Here is an 11,143-nt window from a genome sequence, read left to right as displayed (position 1 = left end):
AGAAACGGGGTTTCGCCATGTTGGCCCTGCTGGTCTTGAACTCCTGACTTCAGGTGATCCTACCACCTCGGCCTCCCAGAGTGCTGGGATTACAGGCGTGAGCCACCGTGCCAGGCCAGGCCAGGCTAATTGTTGTATTTTTAGTAGAGACGGGGTTTCACCATGTTGGCCAGGCTGGTCTCGAACTCCTGACCTCAAGTGATTCGCCCGCCTCGGCCTCCCAAAGTGCTGGGATCACAGGCGTGAGCCACCGCACCGAGCCTTGAGCTCACTTTATAGGTGGGATGGAGAACCTTGTAGGAGTTAAGAGCCTGGGCCACCGGCTTATTAGAGCAGGGGCAGCGGTGCACCCACCCGAGTCCCAGCTCCACACTTCCCTCTTCCTCCCCAGCCACCAGGATCAGCATGGGGTGCACAGCCTCCTGCGTGCAGAGGTCTGTGTGAATGTGCCTGGGTGTGCGCTGTGTACCTGGAGGTCTTTCTGCCTGCTGTCCCGTGGGGTACATTGTGGATTTAGAGGCCTTGTGCACCCGGGGAACCAGGGTGCTCGGGCACCCACGCAGTGGTGAGAAGATGGAGAGGTCTTGGCCTCGCTCTGCCCTTTTTAGCCTTTCAACTTCTGTCTCTTGATATCTCTTCACCTTCCCGTGTTCTAGGGTTTCTGATTCCCTCTATCAGTTTCCGGGGATGAAGGCTGGAGTCCCCTTCCCAGCCGCTCTTATAATGGAGAGAGGAGATTCTATTGAGGGGTGGCTCCTAGAGGAGGAGGACTTCAGGGCAGTGGGGGACCCCCGGACAGAGAACAGAGGTGCTGGGCGTGGGGTGGGGAGATAACTAAGCCAGCAACACCAGCATCACCACCACCAAAACCCGAGACACCACCATCCTCAGTCCCACTCCCCAGCCGGGACACAGGGCGGAGTCTCGCTAGTAGGGCTTGAGGCCACCCAGCTGCCCAGGGCGCACCCTGATCCCCGGCCCCGCCAGCAGGGCACGAGTCCGCTCCGGATCCGTCCCGGGTTTCTCCCGCGTCGCCGGGGTCTCCGCCCCTCGGAGCTGCCGCCGGAGCGTCGCCGCGGGAGCCACGCGTGCCACCCGAACCCCTGAACCGATGGGCGCCCGGCCCGCGTCGCCAACGGAGCCGCGGCGCTGCCCCAGGGCTGACCTTCGACATTCGAGTCGGGCTCCGACAGCGCGGCCGAGTCCCCGCGCGTCATCCTCCTTTGACTCTTGGGGGCTCCAAAGGGACCTCTCTCTTGGCACCGGGGGTGTCTGCGCCCGCCGCCCGCCCCGCTTGGCTTTGCGGCATCTCGGCCCTGGCTCCAGCTCCGGCTCCGGCGAGGTAGGGGGGCGGCCGGGCCTGGGGACTGGGGAGGGGGCTAGCGTGCTCCTCCACCGCAGAATGGGGCAGCAGAAGGCCACCGCCCCGCAGGGGGACCAAGCGGTTGCGCCCCCTTCTGCCCAGCCCCTCCCAGTCCGAGTACCCAGAAAACTGAGTCAGAGGCTGCGCTTCAGGTGTCCAGAAGCGCTCCCCCGCCCCCCTCTGTTGCCATGTCGCTCCCACCTGTCCCCAGGGTCCGGTGCCCAGGGGAACCCCCGCCAAGCAGATCGCTCCCTTCGCAATCTCCCTCTCGCCCAAGCCCAAGGCCAAGCCCCCAATCCGGGATAGACGCAGAGGGAAGACCCTCACTCGGGAAGACCCTGCAAGACAGGCCCCGTCCTCCACGACTGTGGCCCTCTGGGGCCCTCCCCCCACCCCCTTTCGCTGGGCCATCTTCCCCGGCCTCTGCCTCTGCCCACCCCCTAGGCCTTCCCTCCCGCCCCCACTTCATCGCCTCTTCCCTGTCTCTGTTTCCAAGGTTGTCCTCTTACAGCCTTTTTTCTGACTTTCTTTTCCCCTTGACCCCTTCTCCTCCACGGATCCCCGCCCCCCACACCTCGGGGCGAAGGGGGTGTGTCACGCTCCTTTCTATTTACAGTGTCCCAGGGGAAGGGGTGCGTGCTAGGATTTTTTTTTTTTTTTTCATCTGCTGGGCCCGGAGTCACGAGGTGTCATGTCTGTGATTCGGTGTGGAAGCCTCCTCCCGCTCCCTGCCTGTCCCCTGCGGCCGCATCTCCTGTCCGCTTTTGTCTGCTCTCTGCCTCCGTTCCCGTCCTTTTCGCTCTCATATTTGGGCGCTTTGTGCAGCTGCCTTCTTTGTCTCCGCCTCTCAGGCGACTGGGCTCTCCCTTCCCTCCCTCTCCTCCCTCCCCCAGTGTCAAGAAGCCATCGGCCTCAGGGGCATCGATATTTCAGGTGTGTGGGGTGTGGTGGGAGTGGGGTGCGGGTGGGTGGGCTACCGGCATTCCCAGTTCTGACTCTGATCATGCCCAGCTATGACTCCGATCACCCCCTCCCCAAAGAGATCATTCATATTTATGAGATTTAAAGAATGTCCCCAAGGATGTGGGGATAGGGATGAAGAGAGAAGTACTGTTCCTCTTTTTCTCTTTTTTTTTTTTTTTTGACGGCATTTCACTCTTGTTGCCCAGGCTGGAGTGCAATAGCGCGATCTGGGATCACCACAATCTCTGCCTCCCAGGTTCAAGCAATTCTCCTGCCACAGCCTCCTGAGTAGCTGGGATTACAGGAATGCACCAGCATGCCCAGCTACTTTTGTATTTTTTTTTTTTTTTTTTTTTTTAGTAGAGACAGAGTTTCTCCATGTTGTTCAGGCTGGTCTTGAACCCCTGACCTCAGATGATCCGCCTCCCTCGGCCTCCCAAAGTGCTGGGATTACAGGCATGAACCACCGCGCCTGGCCAAGAAATGCCGTCCCTCTTTTAGGAGGGCGCTTGGTCCAGGAGTTACCTGGACTACATTTCCAACAGTGCCCTGGACTCACCAGCTGCCTCCGCCTCTGCCTAGACATCTGATGTGAGTTAAGAGTTCCATGGAGCCAGGCTGGAGGGTGCTGGACTGGAGGGTAGGAAGTGGTCAGCATGTGAAGCAAGGGTTACAGGCCAGCCCACAGCTTTGGCTTGGCCTGGAATCCCTGACCTGTTTTACTACTCACCTCCTCCAAGGTTGAAGGACCTGGGAACCTTTGTTCATGTCCGCCAAAAGGGAACAGGGGTAGAGGTGGTGCCTGGATTGAAAGATGGGGGATGCATTGGAAAGTTCTTCCTTCCCAGTGAATCTGGGAACTCCCCACGTCCACCCCTACCCTTACTCTCACCACAGACAACCTTATCTGAGATGTAGAAATACCATTTGGAAAGGGTCTCCTACTGTAAGCAAGGGAAGGAGACTGGAGCCAAATGTCTTGAATGAGTCAGGTGGGTTCCAGTCTACCGGTTGCTCACAACTTATCACCTTTGGGGGTAGTGAGGGTATTGCTGGAGGCACCACTGAACCACTAGCTTGCATTTTCCTGGGACCCATGAACAGCTGGTTCATGTTGCCTGGAGCTACAGATGGAGTCAGGAGCTAGCTTGCTCTTCTTTGGGACCCATTGTCCTCAGAGCGTGGTGCAAGAGGTCTGGGGCTTGGGCTGGTTCCAGGCATGGGGGCTTGTGTGTTGGCATAGGGATTGCTGACAGTGTGGGCCAGACAGTGAGGGTGTTCCTAGCAACCGCATCTCTGGTTCTTCATCAGCTTATCCCACCTGGGCCCTTCAACTCCTGTTCAAGGACCCAGTAGTTCCCCTCCTTGCTGTTCAGGCTGGGGTCAGAGATCCAGATACACTGAAAACAGATCTTGGCCGGGCATGGTGGCTCAGACCTAATATCCCAGCACTTTGGGAAGTGGAGGTGGGAGGATCACTTGAGCCCAGGAGTTCAAGACCAGCCTGGGCAAAATAGTGGGACCTCCATCGCTACAAAAAATTAAACATTTTAAAAAGTAGCCAGGTGTGGTGGCACACGCCTGTAGTCCCAGCTACTCGGGAGGCTAAGGTGGGAGGATCGCTTGAGCCCAGGAGGTTGAGGCTGCAGTGAGCTATGATGATGCCATTGCACTCCAGCCTGGATGACAGGGCAAGACCCTGACTCAAAAGAATAAAATAAAATAAACAAAAAGGCAACAACAATAATAATAAGAGGTCTTCCCCCCGGCCTGGAAGCCAAGGAAACTTAACTTTTAGCCTGGCTGTGCCCAGACTGAGTCACCTCGGGCAAGGCTCTTAATCTCCTTGATTGTGAAAAGAATGGGTTGAACCTGATGGTCTCTAATGGCCCCAGCAGGGGATCTAAATCCTCTGAGCCTGGCTTCCTCCTCTCCTCTGATAATTCTGGCTCCATATCCAGGTAATCTCCAGGTGTTGGAATCAGATGAGAAAGAATCAGAAAACAAAGAGGGAGATGGGACTCTTGTCTGGAAGCTTGGTTTGTATAGCAAGCATACCGCGTTTAGGCAAGCTCTGTGTATGGCTTGGAAGTGCAAACCACTCCTTGGTCCCACTGCTGGTCAACCTTCCCCAAACCTAGGTCAAACTTTTGTAAAAAAAAAAAAAAAAAAGTCCAGTTCAGTCAATAAGTCAATATCACCCCCACAGAGTAGCTGGTCTGTGTGCCCTTGGGATGTTGGTTAATGAGGCTTAATGTAGGTTATCTGAGGTGAGCATTATCATTGGCTGAAAGAGAGAGGGGGGATTTGATTGGTTGATTTGGCTGATCTGGAAGAGACAGGCCCAGAAATAGAAGTCGCTGGGACTTGGATAGGAGGCTTTCTCTTTCATTTTGGTGGAGCTCCGACAGAACACTTTTCAAACGGTTCCTAGTCCTGGAGTGGACAGAGCTCAAGTCTCCCTATGGGGAAGAGGGGCAGAAGGAAGGAAAGGGGCGGGGGCGGGGGGTGTTGACTGGCTTAGAAAGAATGTCTTGACATTTTCTTCTTCTTCTTCTTCTTCTTCTTCTTCTTCTTCTTCTTCTTCTTCTTCTTCTTCTTCTTCTTCTTCTTCTTCTTCTTTCTTCTTCCTCTTCTCCTCCTCCTCCTCTTCTTCTTCTTCTCCTCCTTCTCCTTCTCCTCCTTCTCTTCTCCTTCTTCTCCTTCTCCTCCTCCTTCTCCTTCTCCTCCTTCTCCTTCTCCTTCTTCTCCTTCTCCTTCTCCTTCTTCTTCTTTTTTTTTTTCTTGAGACAGACTCTCACTCTGTTGCCCAGGCTGAGTGCAGTGGCTCAACCTCGGCTCAGGCTCACTACAACCTCCACCTCCCGGGTTCAAGTGACTCTTGTGCCTCAGCCTCCCTAGTAGCTGGGATTATAGGCGTCCACCACCATGCTTGGCTAATTTTTGTATTTTTGGTAGAGATGGGTTTTCATCATGCTGGCCAGGCTGGTCTCGAACTCCTGACCTCAGGTGATCTACCCGCCTCGGCTGAGCCGCCGTGCTAGGCTGGCTTGACATTTTCTAGTGGCGCTATCTATCTTGCTTATATATGAATGCGTATGTCAAGAGGTGGAGGTGGGGGGATGGGGAACTGGGGCAGCAGTATGGAGTATATTTGGGGTCTACACCTTCCCCCTTTGCCCTGGCTGGGATTGTAGCTGGTAGTGGCAGGAAATGGGGTGAGGGTGAATCCTCCACTGTTCTCTGGGAACTTTCTTGTGGACAGAGGGGTGACACTGGGAGTTTCTTTCTCATGTTGTCCTTGCAGAGGTCTTAGAGAGGTGATGGGATCCTTGAAGGAGTGTGCCTCTTTTTTTTTTTTTGACACAGGTTCTCTCTCTGTCACACAGGCTGGAGTGCTGTGGTGTGATCACGGCTCACTGCAACCTTGTCTCCTTGGCTCAAATGATCCTCCCACTTCAGCCTCAGAGCAGCTGGGACTACAGGCCCACTGCACCACCATGCCCGGCTAATTTTTTGTATTTTTTGTAGAGACAGAGTCTCACTATATTGCCCAGGCTGTTCTTAAACTCCATGACTCAACCAATCCACCTGCCTTGGCCTCCCAAAGTGCTGGGAGTACAGGCATGAGTCTCTGTGCCCGGGCTTCCTTTTTTTTTTTTTTTTTAAACTACCCCCAAGTGCCTTTTTTCTTTTGCCTGGGTCCCTGGATCTGGGGCTGGTCTATGGGGAGCTCACAGGGTTCTAAGTTTCTGACTGTTAGGGAGCATCCTATAAGAGTGGAGTGGGTAGAGCTGAGATTTCTGGAAGCTGATGGGAAGAGGGAGGGAGCTGGGAGCCCTCCACTCCCAGGGTCTGTGTGGACAGCAGAAAAGAAAGGGTGTGGGCCAGGTACAGTGGCTCACACCTGTAATCCCAGCACTTTGGGAGGCCAAGGTAGGAGGATCTCGAACCCAGGAGTTCGAGACCAGCCTGGGCAACATAGTGAGATCCCTATCTGTATTAAAAAAATAAGAAGAAGAAATGAAGAAAGGGGCCAATGTGGTGGCTCACGCCTGTAATCCTAGCACTTTGGGAAGCTGAGGTGGGAGGATCACCTGAAGTCAGGAATTCAAGATCAGCCTGGCCAACATGGTGAAACTCCGTCTCTACTAAAAATACAAAAATTAGCCAGGCATGGTGGCACGTGCCTGTAGTCCCAGCAACTCAGGAGGTGAAGGCAGGAGAATAGTTTGAAGCCAGAAGGCAGAGGTTGCAGTGAGCCGAGATCGCGCCACTGCACTCCAGCCTGGGCGGCAGAACGAGATTCCGTCTCAAAAAATAAATAAATAAATAAATAAAAGAAAAAGAAAGGGTATTTATGCAGGAAGGGGCATTAGGACCGTTTGTGTGCAGGGGCCCAGATGTGGAAACAAAGGGGCTGATCCAAGTGCTGAATTCTCTTTTTTTCTTCAGGGTCATGAAGCTGGAAGCCAGCTGTGGCACAGCCACCTCAGAGGGCCCTAAGCCGGAAAAGGAGACTGCCCGAGATGCACAGCCAAGCTCTGAAATCCAGCCACAGGAGGTGGAGGCCGAGCCCAGGTCGGGATCGGGGCCTGAGGCTCAGGCTGAGCCCCTGGGGGCTGAGTCAGGGCCTGAGGCCAAGGCCGAGTTGTCGGGGGCCGATCCTGGGTCAGGATCGGGGCCTGAGGCTGAGGCCGAGCCATTGGACTTCGTGGTGGCCACGGAACGGGAGTTTGAGGAAGTGCTGGCCATCTCGGGGGGCATCTACGGCGGCCTGGACTACCTTCCTAGCCGCTACCACAGCTGGCTCCGGGACCCCGACCGCACGGTGGTGCTGGCCAAGCGCAATGGAGGCGTGGTGAGCCCGGGGGCAGGGCCCAGGTGACATGGGGTGAAGCCACCTGCGGGTGCGTGGATCTTAGGAAAAGGAGGATGAGAGCTTCTCCCCAGTCTTCGTCCGGATGCTGAGGAAATAGAGCCTGCTTTGGGACCAAAGTGCAGGGCCTGCAGTGCGGATCCAGGGTCTATGTCAGTGAGGGTGGGATGGAGGACTCCTAAAGCAGAGGAACCAGAGGGACAGGTGAGCGTTTGAAAGTTCGAGGATCCACCGGAGGAGTTTCTGGGGGGTAAACGCAAAAAAGGTGGGGAGCAGGAGAGAGAGGGTAGGCTAGGGGTGGGAGCAGGAAGAGCTTAGAGTTGGGCTGGCGAAGGAGCTAGGAGGAAGTGGGGCGTGGCAAACTCCCGGGGGAGGAGCTAAGGAAGGGGCGTGGCGAGCGGTCCGGAACTTGAAGCACTCTGAGCTGGAGTATCTCAAGAGGTGGAAGGGGCCGGGGCGCGTCGACTCAAGCCTGTAACCCCAGCTCTTTGGGAGGCCGAGGCAGGAGGATCACTTGAGGCTAGGAGTTCCAGACCAGTCTGGGCAATATGCGAGACCCCTGTCTCTAAAAAAAAATTAAAAAAAAGCCGAGAGTAGGGGTGCGTGCCTGTTGTCCCAGCTACTAGGAAGGATTGGGGGTGGAGGGGATCGCTTGAGCCCAGGAGTTTGAGGCTGCAGTGAGCTGTGATCCCACCACTGCGCTCCAGCCTGGGTGAGGAGATCCTGTCCTAAATTAAAAAAAAAAAAAAAAAAAAAGGTGGACGAAGCCCCCGCGAATGACTGTTTCGCCGGCTCTGTAATCTGAGGCCCAAATGCCGTGCCACCCCAGGCCTGGCCTGGCGCCCGGGTGGTGACGCGGAGTGCTCAGCGTGTGGGAAGAGGAGAGCCCAGTGAGCCGACAGCCCTGGCAGGGGCGGAGGCGGGGAGGGCCCCGCGCTAACGGCCTCGGTCCGCAGATTGCCCTGGAGTCGGTGAACGTGATCGACGCCGGGGAGACGGCGCTGGTGGAGGGGCTGCGCGTGGCGCCCTGGGAGCGCGGGAAGGGCGTGGCCGGGCTGCTGCAGCGCTTCTGCTCGCAGCTGGTCAAGCGACAGCACCCGGGGGTCAAGGTGGCACGGCTCACCCGGGATGACCAGCTGGGCCCCCGGGAGCTGAAGAAATACCGCCTAATCACCAAGCAGGTGAGAAGGACGGGGAGCTCGGATGGCTGGGCCTCTCTGCTGGGGCATACGGCGAGACCCTCCCTACCCCCAGCAGAACACGGACTTTCTCTCTCTCTGGGCTTTACCGAGTGGCGCGGCCCACAAGCCTTGCCCTGGGACTCCCAGTCCTTACCACACCCTTTGACCCAGGGGAAGTCAAACTCCCGACTCCCAGCCTGAAACCCTAGTCCTTACTTCCCAACTTCGGGGACCCTGCCTCCCCTAGGATCCTGCCTCTGTTCAGGGACCCAAGCCTTCTCCTCTGAGCCTTTGTCCTCCCTCTGCGCCTCCCCAGTCCTACTGACTGATCGGCCTCCCTGGCTTTCACGTCCCTGGAGACCAGGGGACCCGCGCCCTCGGTTCCCTGGCTACTCCATACTGATCCCACCTCTTCTTGGGGATCCACGTATTGGGAGCCCGTGCCCCTGGTCCCTGTCTGGTACCCTTGAAACCCAGGCTTTCCCATACCCCACTCGGCCCGGAGCCCTCACGGTCGCTCCTCCAGAGGGACCCAGGTGGGAGCCCGTGGGCGTGAACGTGGGAGTGAAGATGCCTGCCGAGAGGCGCCGGGCTCGCCAGCCCTGCCGCGCCCGCCCCGCGCTCACTCGTGCCCCCCGCAGGGCATCCTTTTGGTCCGATTCAACGCGTCCGCGCTGCTGGCCGGGCTGGGCGCGCGGCTGGCGGCGCTGCGGACCTCTGGCACCTTCTCGCCGCTGCCCACCGAGACCGTATCCGAGGCAGGCGGCGACGTGGCACGCCTCCTGCTGTCGCCCTCCGTGCAGCGCGACGTGCTTCCGGGCGGGACCATCATCCAAGACTGGCAGCCCTACCGGCCGAGCGAAAGCAACCTGCGCCTGCTGGCGGCCAAGGGCCTGGAGTGGCGCGTGGACAGCCGCGCGCGCCCGCGCGTGCTCACGCTGTGCACGCGCCCCTTCCCCATCCCGCACGGAGGGGACGGCACTTGGCGCTATCTCAACATCGACGCCTTCGGTAGCGACGGCGCTCAGGTGCAGAGCCAGCTGCTGTGGCACCTGCAGCGCCAGGCCCCGCGCCTCGCCGGCCTCAACGTCATGTGCCAGCTCTTCCTGGAGCCCCAGCTGTGGTCACAGCTGGCTGACTTCTGCCAGGCCGGGCTGGGGCTGGAGCTGGTGAAGGGTTATACTGAACAGTACCTGCTGGAGGCCGACATCTGAGGCCTCTCCTCTGGCGGAGAGGGGGAAAAAGACCCGCCCCCTTCCGCAGTTTCCCCAGCCAGCCACTTTCCTGCCATTTCCGACGCTGCGTCTCCTGAGAAGTCCCCTCTGACTCCTGCCCTCCTGCCCTTACCGGCGCAGGTCCCCCCACTCTGTCCCTTTTCCCCTTACTATCTTGCCTCTAGCTCCCCCAAACACCATTGCCCATTCCCTGACCTGAACTTGCGGACTATTGGGTGGGGGGTGGGGGTGGGGGCCTTGAGCTGCTGTTATCCACCCTCTCTTTTCCCAAAGAACTGGTCCCCGCACAGGCTTCAGAGTCCTTCCTTCCCTCTCCATGACCTCACCCCAGGCGTGAACTCCCCCTTTCCTGGCTTCTCCCTTCTGCCCCCTCGTGGGTGGAAGCACTCAGGAGTGTGTGGGATGCCCAGCCTCGTTCCCGAGCGCAGCCGCCCAATCCGCGTTTCTTTTCTTCCTCCTGCCCTTTCTAAAGCCCTAAAAACTGGCCCTGCACTGCCCTCCCCACTCCAAGCCCCTCCCCCTGCTCAAGCCTCTGGTGCCAGAGATCAGTGCCCTCTCCCCACTTCTCTCTAGCCCCTCATCCTCATCCTCTCTGGATCTCTACAACGCTTAACACCGCAGTGCCCATTTTTCTGTCCCTGTTTTCCTTCCCATCACCAGCCCAGTGTGCAATCCAGAGAGAGAGAGAGAGAGATACTGTAAAACGAAATATATTTAGAATGCTCCCCCATTTTGGTCCTTGTTCACCTGGTGATGCAGTTTCTGAGCCTGCCTCTCTCACTGGGGTTTCCTCCAGCTTTGCACAACGTTGCTATTTCGCAGGATCCCCCGTGCCCCAGCTCACCCGAGCGTGTGGGGGGGGGAGTGTGGTTCTAGCTGAAGAGTTTGGTACAGTGGAGGGCAGGTCCCTCAGCCTGGCATACGGGCTGTCTCCTGCTTCCAACCAGGCCGCCTTCTAGTGCAACTGGAATTCCCACCTCTTGGTATTTCTGGACACCACTCCCTTCCTCTGGATCATTTATGCTTTTAGAACTTTGAGAGTCTTCTATTTAATTGCAAGTAGTAACAGCTGCATCTGCACAGCGCTGTCTCCAATACTGGTTCCCCACATCAAAGGCAGAGGGAGAAAACAGAAGGCTGGGAAAGATCAAAGTGACTTGTAAGTCATTCAGAGTAGCTAGGAGCATCCCAGCGAATAGAACCCGGGTGTCCCAAGCCTAAAGCATGACCTAGAACTTCACTCTGTGTGATGATGTTAGCTTGAGCTTCTTGTTGGGCAATGCATAAGTGCTAGGAGAATGTTGGCAGTGAGTTAGGGGTTCGCCGGGGATGGGATCCGAGATGTGGGCAGAGGTGGACACCAGCAGGTGGAAGAATGTGGACAAGGTGGGGGGTGGGGGCAGCTGCCGCTTCGCCACTTTCCCCAGCTCTGGTTTTGCTACTGTGCTGCTCTCCTTGGCTGCCACCTCCTTGTCACGGTGACCACGATTGTATGACAATAAAATGGACCTTTTGGCCACTC

General features: G+C 57.3%; 1 protein-coding gene across 2 annotated transcripts; it reads left to right on the top strand.

Annotated features, from left to right (window-relative positions):
- Nucleotides 1-1,168: 1,168 nt before the first annotated feature.
- On the top strand, nt 1,169-11,143 carry NAT16 (N-acetyltransferase 16 (putative)). Of its 2 annotated transcripts, XM_030796260.1 has the most exons (6): nt 1,169-1,342; nt 2,257-2,296; nt 6,782-6,926; nt 7,017-7,187; nt 8,162-8,386; nt 9,028-11,143. In XM_030796260.1, the coding sequence occupies exons 3-6, from the start codon at nt 6,786-6,788 to the stop codon at nt 9,598-9,600; spliced, it is 1,110 nt and encodes a 369-aa protein (XP_030652120.1). In that variant the 5' UTR covers nt 1,169-1,342; nt 2,257-2,296; nt 6,782-6,785; the 3' UTR covers nt 9,601-11,143. The 2 variants fall into 2 exon arrangements, with proteins under 2 accessions (XP_030652120.1, XP_030652119.1); XM_030796259.1 differs by lacking the exons at nt 1,169-1,342; nt 2,257-2,296 and having other exon boundaries at nt 6,675-6,926.

The sequence above is a fragment of the Nomascus leucogenys genome, chromosome 17 (genome assembly GCF_006542625.1).
Source record: "Nomascus leucogenys isolate Asia chromosome 17, Asia_NLE_v1, whole genome shotgun sequence".
Lineage (NCBI taxonomy): Eukaryota > Metazoa > Chordata > Mammalia > Primates > Hylobatidae > Nomascus > Nomascus leucogenys.
Note: the sequence above shows the minus strand (reverse complement) of the source record. Positions and strands in the feature narration are given on the sequence as shown.

Coding starts and splice junctions, on each gene's coding strand:
- NAT16 (XM_030796259.1), top strand. CDS start 6,687: ATGCAGGAAGGGGCATTAGGACCGTTTGTGTGCAGGGGCCCAGATGTG. Junction 6,927..7,016: donor GGTCGGGATCGGGGCCTGAG/GCTCAGGCTGAG, acceptor TCGGGGCCTGAG/GCTGAGGCCGAGCCATTGGA. Junction 7,188..8,161: donor CCAAGCGCAATGGAGGCGTG/GTGAGCCCGGGG, acceptor CTCGGTCCGCAG/ATTGCCCTGGAGTCGGTGAA.